The following is a 19,406-nucleotide window of genomic DNA, read 5'->3' as shown; positions in this document are numbered from 1 at the left end:
ATCGGGGAGAGCCCTTTTTGGGGCAGAGGCGGGACACCCCCAGGCACACCACAGAGCAGAGTCTCTGCAGGCAGGCAGGACTGACTGACAGCAAAGGGGTTCACTACTGCTTGACTCCAGAAAGCAAGTGCTCGTCTGTTTGCCGCCGCACTGTCTTTGGAGTGATTCCCCTGAAGCAGGACTCATTCACGTTACCGGGAGCCACTCACCCTGAGCCAGGATTACAGCAAAATGTGGTCTTCCTGAGAGCACAAAACTCTGCTGAGGAAGGTGTCCTTATGGCAGGCAGTCTGCACATATTCCTAGTCCTAACTTCACACTGTCCCCATTTAAGGATGCAGGAACCAATGCATTTCTTATTCACTAGATGAATATCGATTTCCTTTTTTCTCATTAATGCCTGTTCTGTGCCAGGCTCTGGCTGGAACAAGACTTGCATCCGACTGCACACAGGTACCAAACTAGCATTCTGAAATTGTTTTCATTACTTAAATAAAATTTCCATAATGAACCATAAGAGCAGAAAGAAAAGGGGGGTGTGTGAATGAACAATGTTTTGCGTTTAGAACTAACTGATCTATGAAATACAAGAAATATGCAAGCATTATAAGCAGTTAGTAAATTGCACTGGCTGCTTTTTTTGAGACTTCAGGCCTCCTTCATATTGATAGATTATTAATTTTTCAGCTTCCAGTCAGTTCCCTGATTCCACCTGAACTAATCACTGAATTCAACTTCTTGAATAAACTGAAATGAAGGAAATACTGACTTTTCACTTGCAGAAGGGGCACCTGGTTTTAGCACTGAAATAAACTGCTTCCAGACGCTTAGCCAGTCATATTTCCTAGATAAGGATGAGAATTTTTCTTAGAAACTGTATCAGCTAACATGTACTGCTTGACTATTTTTAATATCTTATTTTGTGTATTGGAATAGATCATAATAACTTTAGACCTAACATAGTTTGTGATTATTTCATGTTTAATTTGAGATAGTTTTTAAAGGAAAATGCCAATTAATATAGATTTAAACTATTCAACTGAAGAAAACAAAAAAAAAAAAACCCCAAAACAAACAACCCAGGCTCCAAACTTCCTCTTCCTAGGCCAAAGACTTGAGGGACTGCTTCGGCTTGGCAAGACAGCAAATCCCCTGGGGACAGGGAGAGAAAGTTGTTGGTGTATTAAATGGTGAATGTAAGACCCAATGCCTGTGATGCACCAGTTCACCCCAGCAGCACTTGCTCCTCTTAGTCTGATTCAACCACATACACAATTGTTAGCTGCATCTCCTGAGTCTGTGAGTAACCTTGGGTGCAGCATCTGCTACTCCAAGCCCTGCAACATGCAAGCATGAACTATGTTGGAGTTCCCTTGAGGCCTGGCTTACCAGAGGTCCTAGCTTCCAAGAGCTGCCCATGGCAGGACATTTGGAGGTGGTGTAAGGAGATTCAGCAAGGAAATCACTCCCTTCTGTCCCCACTTCCAGAGATATTAGATGGCATTTCAAAGGGTTGATACGCTCTCCCTCTGACACTGTATGCATATACAAACCAGCTAGGATCTCTCCTGTGGGAGAAGGGAGACCAAAGACTGGGATGACACAACAGAAGAAACAATCAGGTGTGAGGTCAGTGCCTCAGAAAGAAGGAGAGAGAACCAAAACCAGTGGAAAGTAAGGGAAAAGGAGGAAAAAACCTGAAAGAATGGGAGACAGGCTGAGTCTTGAATCAAGGGGAAAGCCAAAATAAAGTCACAGAGCAGGAAGGCCAGTGAAGAATCGGAGACAAAGCAACAAATTTACAGACACAACTGAGGAAAAAGAAGATGCAGATAAGCAAGGAGCACAGCCTAGGCCTGACTGACTTCTTGTCATCAGCAGGAGTTTCTGAAGGATCCTTAAAGACTGAGTCTAAAAGTTCTTGCTGCTCTCCTTCCTTACACATCCTGGACCATAAGCTAATAGTACTTTCTGCCATCATAACCTCACTGTGTGGTCCATTCCTGCCTCCTTCACCGTCATACTGTGCCTAAGTTAGCGCCATCTCTGTGACAGCAGAAGATACACCAGAATCATCATCTCATAGCTGAGCTAAGCTACAACCTTAGACATCAGGTATAGCTGGCTTGTGGATTACAGGTCTGCATAGAAAAGACTGGTCCTGGCAAGAGATACTGGTGTCTGGTCAGAAAGGGTTCTCCCCTCTAAACCATTCTTCTGCTGGAAGCCTTGGTGCTTGGAATGGTATAGCTGTTCTCAGCCTCATTACACAAGAAGAATCAAATAATCCATGCTAGACAAATTCTATGTTTTGTTCCCAAAATTCCCCAATGCTATGGAGCCTCGTATATAATTGCCTCTTTTCTTTTGCTACTCCATGCTCTTGCCACACATTTAAATGGCATTTGGCAGTTTCTGGGGATTCTTTGAGAGGAAATCGCCAACAATTGAGAAACAGTTCCTTCTCTGTCACATAGATAGAAGGGAGACACACCAAGTAGCCACTGAAGCCAGAGGTGAAACAGGTGTCCACGTGTATGAGAAGAACAAGTTTATTTGCACTCTCCCCATGGAAAAGTACTTTCAGTAACAGTATCTACTTTTGAATTCTTTGTTTGACATGAGCATCTCTCATGCCTTAGCAATTTCTGAGCTTCCTTCCATGGGCTTTTTACTTAGTAGCAGAGACCTGAAAGTGACAGTCACCAAGAAGAACCAAAAGATGGTCCACCACAGCTGACCAGGGACTTGTTGAGTTCGGGACTTACCTCAAACATCAATGGCAATCACCACCATTACTCCAAGGCAATGAGGTTCTCTCACTAAGATCCAAAGCACAGCCAGTCTTACCAGAGAAGGTCAGACTGCTGAAACAACTCTGACTCTCTGCTACCGCTGCTCCCTCTCCAGCGTCCTGCAAACCCCACAGTCACACTAGTCAAGAGAGAAAACCCTGGGAGCCAAGGATAGCACTCGGGGAATTAGGGCCCTCCTGAGAATTTCAGCAGAGAAATAAACACATGAAGCTGGGTCCAGGGCTCTCATGGTGCTACAAAAAGAGAGAGACACACACATTTGTGACATAGACCCAGAGGAAGAGTTCACAAGCTGGCAGACTGCCATGTCTGGCAGACATCATCCAGGAATTACAGCTCTGAGCTGTCCTCAAAACAAGGCAGAAAGACACTGGGTCATGCTTGACCTGTTCCCAGACACCTCCGCCAGTCTACACCACATCAGAGAAATCCAGCCTCACTTTGAGAAGGTTCCAGCTCTCTCCTGTCACCCCTTCCCAGAGAGAAATGCACAAAGACTAGGCTGCTGAATGGGGAAACTGAAGCCACAAACAACTCCCAGGTGCCGGGAAGCTTTCACGCTTTTGTACAGAGACCTGTTTGCAGTCTCCCAGCCCAGGTACGGTACTGCCCCATCGCCAAGAGGGCAGCATTTCCCCGCACACACACGCGTGATACTCACAGCCTGCGCATAGGCGCTGTATGGGCTGAACGGCAAGGTGAGAGATGGAGTGAATATCCCCAGCTGCCCCACCATTTGCTGCATACGACGGAGGGTCCTCTCCTTATCTGTGTCAGCAAACTTCACCACTAGACTGGAGGAGGCGCCCTAGGCACAGAGAGAGGAGACAGAAGAGGAGGCGGGGGAGAAGAGGCCGTGGGACAGCCAGAGAGTCAGCAGTCAGGCAGGGCAGAACAGGCAGCAGAGACGAGTGGGAAGAGGAGCAGAAGAGCAAATATTGGCATGAAAGTGCTCGGGAGCTGCCTGAAATCAGGGCTGTGGCCTTCCCCATCCCTCCCTCCCTCCCTTACCTCTCCCGCCCTTCCCCTCACACCCTGGGCCTTGCACAGCTGCACAAGAGGGTACACACACCCCTGTCTGTGTTCACCAGGTGATGGTGCAGCCAGGAACACCCAGGACACTGTCAGCCGCAAACACCATCTTTCCACCACCATGAGCTTGGCTGGACAGGCAAAGCAGTTCCTGGCAGCTGGAAATGCCCCTGCTGCAGCAATGCACTGTCCTGCCCACAGGGTGCCCCAATCCAGGTTAGAGATTGTAAGAGATGGGATCACAGCTGCAGCTCCACTTGCACAAGAAGGCACAGCTGCAGCTCCACAACCCCACACAATGCACAGTGTCCCCATCTACACCTAGCCTCCCCAGAGGCCTCCTCTACTGCCTAAATAAAAGAAGATGCAGAGACTCAGACCCTGGAGTCCTGACTGCTCACATTGCTGAATTGTTAGCTTGCACCCTGCCCAGTTTTGAACTACTCCAGGTAGCTGTCTCCAAGACAAATTCATGGCCTGCTTCTTGGGTCTCTTTTATTTAGCCTTTATAGCTATAAGTGCTGTCACTACCAGTCTGGACAGATATAGATACAGACACCAGCCCAGAAGACAGGAGGGTTCCCAAAGACAAAATGTGCACACACACACCCCCCACCCCCCACAACCACACAAGCTGGAAACTGCAGTTGAACCTGTCATGGTTTTGGACAGTGAGGGGAGATCTGTGCAACAAGGTGATGAGAAAAGGATTAGGGAAAGGGTAGGTACCCTGGCCTTATACTCACGGGCATTGTCTGGCTGCCATGGAGTGCGTGGATTGCTGCCTGAGCCTCTGTGTGAGATGAGAACTTTACAAAAGCACAGCCTGGAAAGGGACAGAAAGAGCACAGGAGATTGCAGTGACAGAACTGCTGTGAAAGTGCCCCTTACATCATCATGCAAGAGACAGTATCTGAACTTCAGGCAGGGCAAAGAAAAGCCACCCCAAGAAAGCAGGGAACAAAAAGGATGATTCATCCCAAGTCCTCTATCCTGGAAAAAAAAGGAAGGGTCTTAAATTGTTACTTCAATGATAGACTCTATAGATGATGTCACCATCTCCACCCTTGCCCCTGCTTACCTCTTCCCCAAATTCTCTATGCACTCCTAACTGTGGTTACAAACATTTCAATTTGCGGACCCAGACTGTGCCAACAGGCTCACCAGTGATCTTGATAACTCAGATACTCATTGTGCTCTGCTTCCCCTCCTTTCACCGAGGTCTCTGCCCATCTTCCCTGATCTTCCTTGCAGCAGACAACTCTTCCTAAGCTCCCTATGCCTGGCTGTGATATGGGTTCCCATAAAGATGGGGTGGGGAATAAGTGCCCCAGTGGAAAGGAGGCACAGGTGGTGAGGCAGGTGAGCGCTACCTAAAGAGCAGGGAGAAAGGGCACAACACGCAGAGGGGTTCACACCTTTGCTGTTACCATCAGGTCCACGGAGCACTGTACATTCATCAATGACCCCAAATGGTTCAAAGAGCCGGAGCACGTCATCCTCAGACTGCTGCTTATTTAACATGCCCACAAAGAGCTTCCTGTCCCCTAGGGGTAAACACAGAAACATCAACCTTCTATGAGGCTTACACTCCAAAGCAGGAGGATAGGACACTTAAGGACAAAAGAGCCTAGTGTTGAAAACATGCCTGGCATGGAAATGATTTGCTGTTGGCTGAAATGCTTCCAGGGGTGAGTACGCAGGGTGCTCCCAAGCTCCTCACACCTGCAAAGGTTTCTGTGGCTTCCCTTGTCCTACCCTTCCCAAAGGAAAATAAAAGATTAATAATTTCCTTCTCTTCAGTAGCCCTTTCCTTTGAATGATCCAACACAAATGGTAATAAGAAAAACTGCCTGGGCAATTATACCTTTCTTGAACAATACGCGAGTCCAAGAGGTACCTTAGGAATACAGCAGACCGACCCAGGCAGGCTGAATAAATTCCAGGCCCCTTGGCTTGTGTTTCCTTTTCCTTCTCTCCAGCACCACTGTTTCCACAGCTGCTACGTAAACAAGCATCTTAGCTTCAGTTTGCCCTTCCCTACACCAGTCTCACCAGTATGTCTACCCAGCTGTCCTCCAAGGCCTGGAATAAACCCTGGCACCCTGGGTCCCTATTTGCCTCACCACACGATCTGCCAAATGCAAGACAGTTGGATGAGGGCCAACAAACAGCTCCATGGTCCCCACTCTTCCCTCTCCAAGGGCATTTTGTACCCATGTCACACTGGCAGGGGCTGTAAGGCTGGCCAACACATCCAGGGCTCTGAGCTCAGGGTCCTTCTGAATTCCTCCATCAGAAGGGAGAAGTGAGGATTATGGTTTTGTTAGGATGGCCAAGTGACCCCTATCAGTACACACAGGGGCCCATCACACAGCCTGATGTCATCCAGTCAAGCACAAACACAGCAGTGATTGGGGCAGCATCCTTCGCAGATTGCTGTGAACCGCTATTAAAATAGCACAACATTAAAATCCCAGTCTAAATGCCAGCCCAATCTCCATATTTGCAAGGACATAGTTGTGCCAACTACAGACTTAACCCCCCCCGCCCAGCCCCAAACATGCACCGGGAAACATGACCCATAGGAGCGAATGTGTCAGGATATGGCTTGGGAGGAGCAGCGAGAGAGGATTCCTTATTGCTTGCGACAGGATCAGAGGGGCTGGCTTCAAACAAAACCAATGTAATGTGACGCACGTCAGCGAAAATAGCAAGGAAGCTGCTATCTGTTTGAGAGTGCAGTGACCTGAAAAACAGCAGGTCTTGGAGCTACAGCAGCAGAGCAGGCTGCAGGGGTGGTGGTGTGTTATGTATGGTAGGAATGGATGACACATTTACACATTCACACTGCCGGCAAAGCCGCCCCGCAGCCCCTTCCTTGCTCCCCTTGGCTCAGAGAATGGTTCGCACGCAGGTGAGTAAGCAGGCTGCCTCCCCCTGGCTGCTCAGCCACATACAGACACGCTTGGGAACGCATGCAGGAAGTATCTACATGTGCCATTGGTCCCTTGCAGAAAAGCAAATGCACGCATACAACGTTAACGGACAAGCTCATGCATGCGCAGGAACATGCTTCCACATTGACCAAGCCCCAGCAGGGGTGTTCAGAAACAAACTTCCTCAGTGAGCAAGAAGGACGTGCAGCCAGATGCGGTCTTCCACCACGCAGTCACCACAGGGAGCCACTTTGCATAGCTGCACAACCCCACAGTTCCCAAGCACACACTCATGCAGGCACGGCTCTCCACTGGGCACTAGATGTACATGCAACACAGATGCCACTTTGATCCACCACACATAAAAGGTTGAAAGTGCTGCATCTAAGGCTCCTACCCAGTCCCAAAGAGAGACTCCTGATTCATATCACTAGAAGTGGCTGAAATATATGGCCTTGTGTATTTTTTAAAGGCCAAATTTCCCAGCTTCCCATTTTCATGATTCCCTGGATAACTAAACCTGTGGGAATTTCACCCCCTTCCATTTCCCTTGCGATTCTTTCTACATTTCTTCCTGCGCCTGCATGACAATGGTTGTATTTTGGATACACTATTTCAGCTGATCGATGCCATCCAAAATTTAGCGCTCCGGCAATGCCCAGTAATCCCCAGCAAAGGCCCAGGAGCTACTAAGCCAGGTGCTGTACAGCTGCCTTAGCAGTAAGACAGCATCCACCCCCACCCAAGGGCCAGCTCAGAAATGCTGGTGGGCAAACCAGCTAAAAGATAGCACAGAGAGGTGGTGAAAAATCTGACTGAGAGTGGAAAAAAAAAGGAACTGGTCAGGAACACATTTACTGGGAGATGGATAGGAGAATGGAAACTAAAGGAGCAGTAGCTCTGTGGTCCCATTAACATCACCTGGTGCCGTATGTGATCCCCATTTGGCTATGGGAGGGGACACGAGCTCTGCAGTGTTCCCCCTTCCTCTACCCTGACTCTATATTGCACCTGCAGCCAGGCCTTATTTCAGGTATGTGGACCATGCTACGGCCTTTGGATTGCAAACACGGCAAGAGTTCCTCAAAAAACACATCAACAAAGAGGAGAAACACACTGGAAAATATTTGTACCGACTTTAGATGCTGTAAAATAATCCTCTGTTCTTTGAACTAACAAGCAAATAATTGCAGACTAAGACTTAACAGCCAGAAATGCACTTGATGGTCTTGCCTTGCTCTTTAGGGATCCCAGCAGGCTGTCTGGCTGTTTGGGGAGGTGGCAGGTGTGGTGTCAAGACAACTGGGAAAGTCAAGTCATATTAGAAATTAAAAAAGCTGGAACTCTAGGCGGGGGCAAGATACAGCTACACGGACGTAATGTTACTTTTGTAACATTGGCCTTTTGCTTCTGGACCTGATTTTGTGTAAAGTGAGCTTTTTGCGGAAGAATAGCAGGTAACCAGTGGAGAGTCAGGTAACTGGTTCCAGTTTTGGCTGATGACTAATTCAGTGCAAAGACTGATGGTTACCACAGCCACCCAAAGCTTAAGTCTCCACCAAGCAACAGTCTAACGGATGCAAGAGGGCACAACTTTGCAATGGAGGCACTGAATGAAAAGGAACCTTGTCAACTTGCAATCAAATCAACATTAAACTATGAGTTACCACTTGTTTCTTCCTTCAGAGGGCCTTCAGATTTCCTGGATAATTCTTCTGGTTTCATCCTCATACCATTTCTGTTGGATCAAAAGCGTTTCTCTTTACCCTGCACTTTGGGAGAGGTCCACTGAAACAGCGGATGCCAGTCTCCGTTCTTGCAGTTTTACTGCACGTCTTTTGTTGTCTGACAGGGCTCGCTAACGGAACATTTTGGAAATCCTGTGTTTATGTGGGAATCTCAGCTTTTCTTTTTTGAATTTGAAAGAAAAAAAATGCCAGCCCTCCTGGCTATGCAGAACAGGTTAAAACCATGATATGTTAGGGTCTCAAGCCATAAAGGCAAATATAAAGAAACACACCTACTGGTTTTGAACCTTTTCTGAATGCCCAGAACGGCAGTATTAGAAGTCACCGACAACATAAGGAAAAGATTTTTTCACAGTTATTTTCATTTCATACAGCATTCCCAAGACTGCGTGTAGCAAAAGGATCCATCCAGGCTTGCTCCCTTAGGATGCCTCTTCACAGCAACTGGGGAGCTGTGAAAGGGCTCCTCTGCTGCCGACCTCTCTCCCTCTCCACGTGCTGGAGCCCAACCCATGATCTGGTGCTCTCACTTCGGGCAGCTTCCAGACAGGGCCGCTCCCCTACCAATAACCACGCCGCCTCATCCCTCCACAGCCGGGCCAAAACCCCACAGGCCCTTTCACCTGACGTCAGCTGCCACCACTCTTAAAGCAGTCAGTCCCAAACCAGCCGGCCTCCTCAAGCCACTGCTGTGGGTCACTGGCTCCTTCGGCTCCCCAGCGGGACTCCTGCAGCACGGGAAGATCTTCTCTCCCCCACTTGTAACAGCACACCCTCTTCCCGCCATTTTTCCTTCACTGTCTCTCCAGCTTTTGTTTCTCACCCTCTGACTGGCAATTTCCCATGCTGGCCAGCAACCAGGAGAATTGTCTCTGGTCTCTGACTCTTGAGTTCCCATGGAAACATGCTCTGGGCACAGTCACCCACCCAGGCAGCAGGAAAAGGGCCCCTGCAGAGCACGTTGCTGATGAAGATACCACAGGAACAGCCAAGGGGTAAGGCTGAATGCTTCAGCCATGAGACAGAGAGGGGAGCACACAAGCACTGGACACTGCTCCTCTTTAAACCCTTTAAATTCTTTAAATTTAGGTCATCCGGCCAGCAGCTGTCAGCAGCAAGGATCAGGGAGAGGGAGGAAGCCCACTCAAGCAGTTGCCTGAGGATGGGATGTAGCAAATCTCCCTGGGTATGCAGAGAGCTTCCTTGTCTCTAAGGCAGCGCTACTGGGCTTGGGCAAGCTGTCCCGTCACATCAGTGCAGCAGAGTGTTCCAGGTCTCGCAAGAAGCACAGACCAGCTCCTCTGCCCCCTCACTCCATCTCCTCCTGGCACTCCCAGGCTCACATCAGGGATGTGAGGGAAAGGAGGAAAGAGCTGCCAAAGCCTACGCCAGAATCACAGGTCCCCCTCTGAACTAACGCAGGCAGCATCTTTTTACTAGTGAATTCCTTCTGCAGGGTGCAGTAACACTGAGCATCCAGACACCACCATACAGCCCCTGCAGGGCTTGGCCAAAACTGCCCCTCTGGCACAAAAATCAGCATCTCTTAGACCGGGAGAAAAATTCTGGTGCTCTAACTTCATGCACTTAATTCAGGGTGCTTAATTTGAGAGATGTCAGTCCCTGGAGAGGATAAAAGAGATTCCCTTCAAGGATAATGGAGAGCAGAGCCTCACTGATGCATGCAGCTGTTCCCTTGATAAATTCCAAGTCCAAGCAGTTCTGCCCTGACCCAAATCTTTCTTTTACCTCCTGCCAGTGTGGGGCTATTACTATAAGGAATGGCTCTTCCCACATCTGCAAACTTGCTCATCCACTTCTCTGACAAGTGGAGCACCATGACAGAAACCTTTGGAAACATCAACCTTACTCAGACAAATACAGGGTGCTGCCCTGATGCTGCTTCTGCCTCAGGAAAATTTCCCATTTGCCATGGATCCTGCAGGAGCTACTCATTTTTGAGCCCTGCAATGAAGCTGGAATGAAGCTAGGCACATGGGCTGGAGGGAGGCAGGTGTTCAGACTCCAAAGGCTGCTTTTCTCTATGACCTTCTCCATGAGAAGCAGAGCTGATGCCATGATGTTTGCAGTCATTGGAGATTGTGGCACTTTTCTTAGTGCTTAAAAATTTCAGAGTCCAGTGCCTTGACCAAAAGCTTGCCTCCAAATCAGCATCCTGTTTTTGAACCTGTTGGCCTGCTTCAGCTCTATTTGACAGAGGAGCTGAGGCATCAGAGATGTTAAGTCCCAACACATTGTGCGATGCTAAGTGGCTGTGTATGGAAGAGAGTCCCTAGTAGTGCCCCACCAGCAAAAGAAAGACTGCAGAAATTACCTCAGCCTAGTATCAGACACCAGAGATTCCAGAGTTGCACTCATCAGAGAGACACAAGCTGTTAAGAAAACAAAACTGCAGTGGTCGGTCTGTTCACAGCCTGAATTGTCTGTATGTCTTATGGTTTTTACCGCTGTTGTGTGAGGGCTTAATGCAGGGGTCAGTTGTGCATGGGTGGTACCTGTGAAGGTAAATGTGCGTTTGCCTATGAATGTGTGTGTCAAGTGGCCACATACATATATTTGCAAAGCAGTTGCACACATGAGGCAATCCATCTGTAGGTGCATCTGCCTGTGTCTCTGTGTTGGCCATGAGGGCTGCTATGCAGCCATGAAAGTGCATGGGGTCTGCCAGTGTACATGTAACGGTTTTGTGATGTTGAGTTATTGGTATGACTGGCAAAGGCTTTCCTAGTCTCCTGTGTTTTTTTTTTTTAATAAAGACTCATTAGAAATAACCTCAGATACAATTACACGATTTCTGAATTAATTAAGAGATTTGGGGTGCAAATTTTTAAAGTCAGCGTGGTCGGGGAAGGATTGACCACCTAATGGTTGTAGCTAGAGGCAATACGAGGTGTCAGTGAGCAGTCAGCTTCCTCTATCCCCACTGCAGGCACCTCTACAGGACAGCTCATCCACTCCTAATATCAGTGTCAAGAGTGACAGAGTGAATCACCCTGAAGGCACTGGTCTCTTTCTACTGTCTACAGGATGGACAAGGACCTTAAACTCAATCCTGAACCAAGGGGCTGAAGTAAGGTGAGATGAATCCAGTCCTATGTGTTTTAGGCATGCTAGTTTCTTGGGAGGCTTAGGCCATGGTTCTTTTCAAAACGAGCAGGTCTATAGGTGGCCTGTCTGGGATTCTCAGTATAGCCCAAGGGAATAAAAATGCCCAGACTTCAGGAAAAGTCAGGTGTCTTATACCTCAAGTAAAAAATGAAAAGTCACAGATTCTATTTGGAAAAATGATCTGACTTAAACAGATAAACTTTTTTTTTAAAGGAGAATCACACAACCATAAATACAAAACATTATAAAATGTATCTCATGTTCCTGCCAGTGCAATAATTGAACGTCACTACAAACCGCTTGAAAGTGACCCCTTAACATTTTAAACAAAAGCCTTCCAAATCTAAACACAGCATGCAGGATACAGCAAACAGTCTCACACAAATTCTCCCCTCCCCACTACTAAACTGCTTTCAGTGGCAGCACCAACAACACAAGTCATGGAGAGGCAGATGCAAGAATGGAGAGAAGAGGAAAATATATGCATCGGTAAGACAAGGAAAAGCAGCAAAATGAGTTCATAAATTTTGAAAGGGCTGGAGTTACAAGCCTTCTCCACCTGGAGGAGGCATCTGAGCTGCTGTGAGCTTGCCGCTAAATTAACAGAGATTCTGTTCCCAATCTTCCAGCTCTGAACTACTCAGTATATGCTGCTCTAACCAAGCTGGTCCCCTGCAGGCTGATAGCACCTCCATCCCACGCCTAAACTCACGTTCCTTTCCCTTCAGACACTATTTCCCCATCACATGCTATTTTCTACAACAGCACTGGGGCCCTGACAGAGTGATGGGCACTGATGCAGAATTGAAAGCGAAGAGGCAGAGGAGTGAGCTGCAGACAGAAGAATCAGCTGCAGAGCAGCAAGCTGAACAACCTGAAAAGCCAGTGCTGCTGCAGGGCTGATCAGGTGTAAGAATGAAGAAACTGCTTCCCAACTGCTTACGCCCTCCAGGACCCCTGGTGCTATACACCAAAGTGCATGCCTGCTTCAGGGACAGGCACTGTCAGGCTGATAGTACCCTCAATGGTCTGGGAAAGAGAGTGGAGTGGGCAGTCACATTATTGCCCTTAGGACTTGGGGTGCTCTCAGCTGCCTGCTGTGCCAAACTGAAGGCTCCCCATTAAAGCCTATCCCTAGATTCTCCTCCTGCCCTGCTAAATCCCTGCCACACACAAACATCCCTTCCTACAGACCACGGGGAGAGGAAGGCCAAGTCAGAACCCTGTCTCTTTGTTTGGTCCCCTTCACAAGCACAAAGCCCCCAAAGGAGAAACAGGAGAGATGACAACTACCTCCACGGCTCTCGCTGTCTGCAGGTTTCACTTGGATCGGGCGCGCCATCTGCAATGAAAGAGAAATGCAGAGGGTTAGAGCTTGGCCCATCTGCCTGGCACACGGTGCTGATGGCAGTGGCACCAGGGTGCCCCTTTCTGCCTGCTGTGCAGAGTAGGAGAGTGGCAGAAGGGAATCAAGACATCATAGTGGCAACCAGAACCCTTAGAGAAGGGACCACATGGATTTCAGACTTCTCAAAAGGAAACCTTATGCTTTTCCCTGATCAGCTGCTTTCCTGCAGGGAAGGCAAGGCATTTTCAGCTCTCTTGGAAATGCCCACCACATATAAACCTCTGCCTCCTCAGACATAGCAAGTGGCAAAGAAAGGACTCCAAGGAAGCAACTCATCACCATGAGACTTGAGCCTGAACAGTGGTCAGGGTGGCCTAAGGTGAGACTATGCCTGCAAGCTCTTCCTGTGTCTGCCCTGATTCAGCACAGGCATGGTCACCTCACCTAACTGAACCACTTACTTTCCTTGCAGGAAGGAGGAAAGACTGCCTCTGAACCTGGCTAGGAGCAGTACAGCAAGCAGGCATGTTATGTTTCCCCTTCCCCAGCTCTCAAGTGGTCAGAGCTCTGTGCACCAGAGTGGCTCTAAAGGACACTGCTGCTCTCCAGGAACATCTCATGTCCACAAGGGAAATGGCTCAGGTTGAAAGGGACAAAATTCTTGCTTTGTTGTGGAGAAGAGTTGTTTACCTCTCTTGCATCCATTAGGGTCATCAGCAATAATCCAACCACAAGCAACAAGCCGGAGGGGTAGCTTAGCTCACATGATATGGGGACTCTCCAGGTAAAACAGAAGAGCACTTCTACCCAGGAACAGCTGCATGAAGTAACCCACAGCTTTTAACTGTCTGATTTGCAAAGCAGGGCAAAACTCTCATCTGCTGGAAGGTATGTGTGTATTATGCCGCCCAGAAAGGCAACTGACAAGCTGTAGCCTCCTTCCCAGGCTGGCAGGATCCAACTGAACCAGACTCTCCTCCAAGGAATGGTGTACAAGGCAGATTTCCACATTCATAGCACATCTCACTCCACGTCTCTCGGTATCATTCATAGAGGCTGACAGTGACTTGAATCAGTGACACTCACAACAAGAAACAATGAGAATATCGCAGGTAAGACCTGCACACAAGTTGCAGGTCCAGGGATAGTCTGCCCCCTCTCTTAGGAAACACCCTCCGGAAAAACAGCAACAACAACAAAACAGAAAAAATGAAATCAAGCCATAAAAGTCACCAACTGAAACGTGCTTAGAAGCCAGCATGCAAAATGTGGTCTGCTGTCAGTCTCCAAGTGGTGGCTGAGCCAGCCGGGCCAGAAAGCAGAGGTAGAGCCCACATTCACAACAGCTGGAGGAAACCCGTGAAGTAACTTTGCAGTTCACAGGACAGAGATGCCAACCAGAAGGTGACAGGCTGCTGTGGCATGGCACACCACTGCTGAAGCCTGGCCACTGGGCACAGGAGAGCTCTTGTGGCAGCTGGGGGCTGTGAGCTGACTTCCATTGACTGGTGGATCTCAGGCAGGATGAGCAGAACCTGGGACCAGCCCCAGATGACACCATCCCTGCCTCAAGGAGCGATATGGGGCTGCTTGGCAGAGCCAGAGACTGGCTGGCAGCTCCCTAAAGGAAGGCCAAGCCGCTGCCATGCTGCACCCTGGTAGGCAGCAGTGCCAACTCCAACTTCATCTCCATCTCCTAGGACTTGCTGTGTCATTTGGGGGAGAGTGAAAGGCCGAAGGTCCCTTTCCCACTCTCGATCAGCTGCGTGGATTTGCACAGCTCCTAACATCCCATTGTGCCGCCACATGGTCCCAGCATGTGCAGCACTGGCACTAGCCAGCCTCTGGGCTGCTGCTCCTCCCAGGAGCATGCCAGGACCAGGCATCTGTTTCAGCCCGTGAGCTGAGTGGGATGTGGGGCAGCGGTTCAAAAGGATGCAGTCAGACATTGCTCCAGAAAGCCTTCAGATTTCCTCGCTGAGAGGCAGTGGCTCCTATCAAGGGTCACAGCCTCTGGCAATATGCCTGTGCAAGCCAAGGCTGGGGGTGTTTCAGCAGCTGGCTGGGTGGGAGAGGGCAGGCAGCCCAGATGTGTGCTCGGAAGAGAGGGCTCGGTGCGGAGCCAAGAGGGGCAGCTGGCCACCTCACTCCCCACTGCTCCCACAGCACTGAGAAATAGCTTTGTTTCTACCCAGAATGCAAAACCAGGATTAAGCTAAACAGATGGGGAGATGGAGGGACAGACTCAGATCTCAGCTTCTATGAGAAGCAAATCCATTTGGGGGAAGGGAGGGAGGAAGGGATGCCGTGGAAGCCAAGAGCATCACACCCCTACGTGAGCACAGACCCACACTGGGATGCTGGGGCTGAGGGTTGGGGCAAGAAGTCGGAAAGGACAGGGGGACGTGAGGGAGGGGGTTAAGTACCTGAACACATCTCCCTGTTCCCTCCCCCAACAAGGCTGTCACTCCAGCTCCCAGCACCTAGGGTGAAGAAGGTGTTGTCATGGAAACAGCTATTCACCACATGGAACCTGACATTTGTGGTTGCCATGGAAACCAGCTCTTGGGGGCATTCCCTCTGCTTTGCACAAAAGAGACATTTTGATATGATCTATGGGGAGGGGGCCCCCTCTACCCATCTGTCCACCCCTTTCCTTCCCCCCATCCCAGGGATTACTACAGAGCCAAGGGTGCACTGCAAGGCCTGTCCCTGAGACGGTGAGCCATGGCTGCCCTACTGAACCTGCCTGCCCTGCAGGAGTGCACCCCACAGGGTCACACACCCACAGCAGGACAGCATGCTCACAGCAGGGCCACGGCACGATGCCTGCAAGACAGCACTGGCGGTAGAGGTGCCAGCACAGTGGTGCGGGTTAGCACTGGTGCAAATCTGGAAGCAGTGTCTGGCTGCGGCGACAAGAGGAAGCAGGGCTGCCTAGGGTGAAATCAAGCATGTGGGCTGCTCTGCAACTCACAGCTGTGGCCACAGCTTCCCTCTTGCCTACCTGACACAGCACCTCGGTAAGGCACAGGAAGACTCACCCTCTGCCAATGTCAAACCAAGCCCTCGGTCAAGGGCTGCCCATTTCCAGAGGCCTCGCCAGCTCCAGTGACCCACCGAACTGAGGTCTGCTCTCTCTGGGCTGGTCTTCATCTGCTCTGGAAGATGTAGGTAAAGAGGAGAAAACAAGATACAAGAAATTTCTGCAGATGCTGAGGCTTGGACAAGACCAGCAGAATTCTCTGCCTGCTGCTTCCCGAAATGGAAGGTCTCCCAACTGAGGCAGAGGCAGGCCTGGTCCTCCTTGCAGAGAACTGGACGCCCAGAGGCTTCCACATCAGGGAAGCACCACCTTAATCCTTTTAAGTCCCATGTTGCCATTAAAGATGAACAAAATATCAAAGGCATCTCAAGCAGAGGTGTGAGCCTACAAATGCAAAGAGAGTCCACAGTTGCTTTAACTCAACAACATAGGTCACAAGGCCTTGAGAAGTGTCCCTGTGGGGTCCTAAACAATGTATACAGGTCTCAGCCAAAAAGCTCTGTCCCCTACAGGAACTCAACACACAGAAAGGACAGTCAAGCTCTACCCCTTCCATCTGAGGAAGAACGAGAGTAACCGGACAGCAGGGAGGACATGCTTCTGGCTTGCACAGCAAACTCTGGAAGTACAAATTCTTTTGGTCTCCGGTCATCATCTCAAGCTGCACAGCAATCAGAGAACACAAGTGACTCTAAGAAAGTTGTATTTGTACATGCCCAGCTGGGCCCAGAATCCAAGAGAGTCAGGATGTGCCTGCCTTAAATTCCAAGTGCCAAGTAGATGCCCATGCACAGACATGCATGCCTTTACCACACAAGAACACAAAGGTGTGAACACACATGTCATATGAAGAACCTGAGCAAATGATTTATGAGCCTGTGCATGCCTCACTAACTGACTTTATTTTCCTCATTAAATTATTCAGCTGAGCGTTATTATTATTCATTTCTGAAGAATATCACATTAACATTTAGCACATGCTGTCAGGCCACCACAGGCCAAATGTCTCCCACCCCAAGTCCCTCACACCGACACTTCATGGTCCTTCCTACCCACTGCTATTGACAGACTAAAAGCGGTCAGCTCCATGACCCACTGGACACAGGAAACCTGGAGCCACATGTAGCAATGGACACCAGAAGCGCAGCACATGGGGCAAACCTCCCACTGCCCCCCTTCAGCTTCTCCCTCACATTTGCCCTCCTGGCTGGATGTGCACATTCCCATTTCAAACACAGACATGCTTATCCTACACAGCCCACTGCTCTCGCAGATGATGCTTCTCTGTCTGCATCGCTTTCCTTCTCAGAAGTACAGAGCCTTTGTTATCTTTCTTTCTTTGAGGTTACTGGTGGGAAGCAACTGGCCAGCCTCATAGAGGCATGAAGCTCTACTGATCACCGGAGCATTACATGCTACAAAGCACAGCATCCACATTTCCGGCATAGCCCTCGGGGAGCAGTGAGGAGATACCCAGTGGTAAAAGGGTCATGGCAGTCCAGAGGAGCCTAGATGTTTCTAGAGAAGAGGCTGAGGTGAGAGGCCTTGCTGGTGACTGTCTAGACTACATCCCACCCCATTCCCAGCATCTGGTCAGCATAGAGAAATGGGGAGCCGTGCTCTGTTCAGGCTTCCTCCCTGCTTTCAAGGAAATGCTCCTCCACCCTTGTAGCACTCTTGGGATTAAGAATCTAAGGAAAATTCTCGGCCCTGCTGAAGTCACAGGAAGCTCTGCTATTGGTTTCACCAAGGCTAAAATACACCATTTCTCTCACCAGGCCCCCCAAAAAACCCTTCTGGAGGTGAACTAGCTCCCCAAATTTACACCAATGCCCAGCATGAGCTGTCATCTCAGCAGTCTGGTAGCCATGTTCTCCAAGGAGGAGCACTGATCCCTCGTTCTCGCTTCCTCAGCTTTCAAACTGCACAAGCAGATAGAGGGAGAAAGCCCCCTGGGACAGCAGGGCAAGCCTCTCTATTAATTAGGAATAAGTGATGTAAAATAGCCCCTCGGGTGCAATGTAGGGGAACCTGATCGTGTTAAATGGGTCAGAGGCAGAGAGCATGAAACACACAAAGCAGGCTGGCTCCCCTGGGACATCAGGAACCAAAAGGCATCCAAGGCCATTGGCAGAATTAGGTCCTGGGCTCTTAGGCTTTGCAAATTGTGGGCTAGTCCTCTTCTGGCCAGTTAAAAATGGCCTGTCTAAACGATCACAACCACTTCTAGCTGTGCAGAGCACAGAAACCTGAACGCCGACTTGCTCATTTGGATTCTGTTTCTGGTCAGGAATGCAAGCAGTGATGGATTGGTGCCAGTTTCAGTGCTCAAGGCTCCTGCTTGCATCTTTCCACTGACATCTCAGTGTACCTCGGTCCTACCCAGAAGGACTATCCTTCCTTGACAAAGGGGAATTGTCTCACACAGGAACATGAGCAACATTAGCACCAAGCACCATTCCAGCACAGCTGTAAAGGCTGCTTATGAATGCACCCCATCCACTCACATTATGAAGGGGACAAGTATAATTATGAGTACTGTGTTCTAGGTAGAAGAATCAAGGCATGTGACAATGAAGGTCATGCAGGAATTCTGCAGCAGAAGCAGGATGCAAAGTCCAGAGTCCAAACCACACAGCTCCTGCCTGCATGGCTAAGGCCACCTCTTTTAGCATGAGCAAGGAAGGTTGTTGGAGGACTTCACCCAACTGCTTTGTGCCACCAAGAAGAGGACTCGTAAACTCCAACTCTTCTCACAAGTTTCTTTGGGAGGTATTTTCCATACCCCCAGCACAGAGGGCAAATCAGGCAGGGCAGAGAAGTTATCACCCATTCCCCATCGAAGCTGAGTGCATGCAGGAATTGGCAAGCAGACATCCAAGCAGCGTGCAGGCCACAACACACACGGACAGGCTGCTTTGCCTCTTGGATTCTCTGCTGCACTGTGTTCCTTCTCCCTTAACACAGTCAGACACCCTTGTCCCCACTGTAGATAGTGCTGCTCTGGGAGGAAGGCAGGCAACTTATTGCCATGATTCAGAAAGCCTTTGGCTCTCCCTGGTTACCTCTGTGGTGACAGCACCATTACTGGGTATTAACATCAGACAACCAGCAGGGAGGCCAGCCCAACATAACAATTACAGCCCCTATCACGTATGTGGCTGGCAGACATATTTAAGTGTGGTGTCTCAGGACTCCATGGTCAGTCTGTCCTCATGGGGCTCCTTCCTTGATGTTTCAGTGCACTGCAGGGCACTGCATCAAGGAGGACATTAGGTGATCTTCCCTGTTGCCCTGATCTCTTCTTGTCACTTGTGATTAGTGCCACTGAAAGTCCAAGGAGCTTTT

The 19,406-nt window shown here is 49.4% G+C and overlaps 1 protein-coding gene across 2 annotated transcripts in view; it reads right to left on the bottom strand.

Moving 5' to 3' along the window:
- The window catches only part of CELF5 (CUGBP Elav-like family member 5), a gene marked incomplete at both ends in the record, with an annotated part of 38,932 nt that overhangs the window by 4,614 nt on the left and 14,912 nt on the right, over nucleotides 1-19,406 (bottom strand). For both annotated transcript variants that reach the window (XM_082010827.1, XM_082010828.1), the window contains 4 exons: nucleotides 3,478-3,624; nucleotides 4,595-4,674; nucleotides 5,267-5,395; nucleotides 12,955-13,006. In XM_082010827.1, coding sequence (XP_081866953.1) covers nucleotides 3,478-3,624; nucleotides 4,595-4,674; nucleotides 5,267-5,395; nucleotides 12,955-13,006 — 408 coding nt within the window. The remainder of the gene's footprint in view (nucleotides 1-3,477; nucleotides 3,625-4,594; nucleotides 4,675-5,266; nucleotides 5,396-12,954; nucleotides 13,007-19,406) is intronic.

The sequence above is a fragment of the Phaethon aethereus genome (genome assembly GCF_964289735.1).
Source record: "Phaethon aethereus genome assembly, chromosome: 26".
In the NCBI taxonomy this organism is placed as follows: domain Eukaryota; kingdom Metazoa; phylum Chordata; class Aves; order Phaethontiformes; family Phaethontidae; genus Phaethon; species Phaethon aethereus.
Note: the sequence above shows the minus strand (reverse complement) of the source record. Positions and strands in the feature narration are given on the sequence as shown.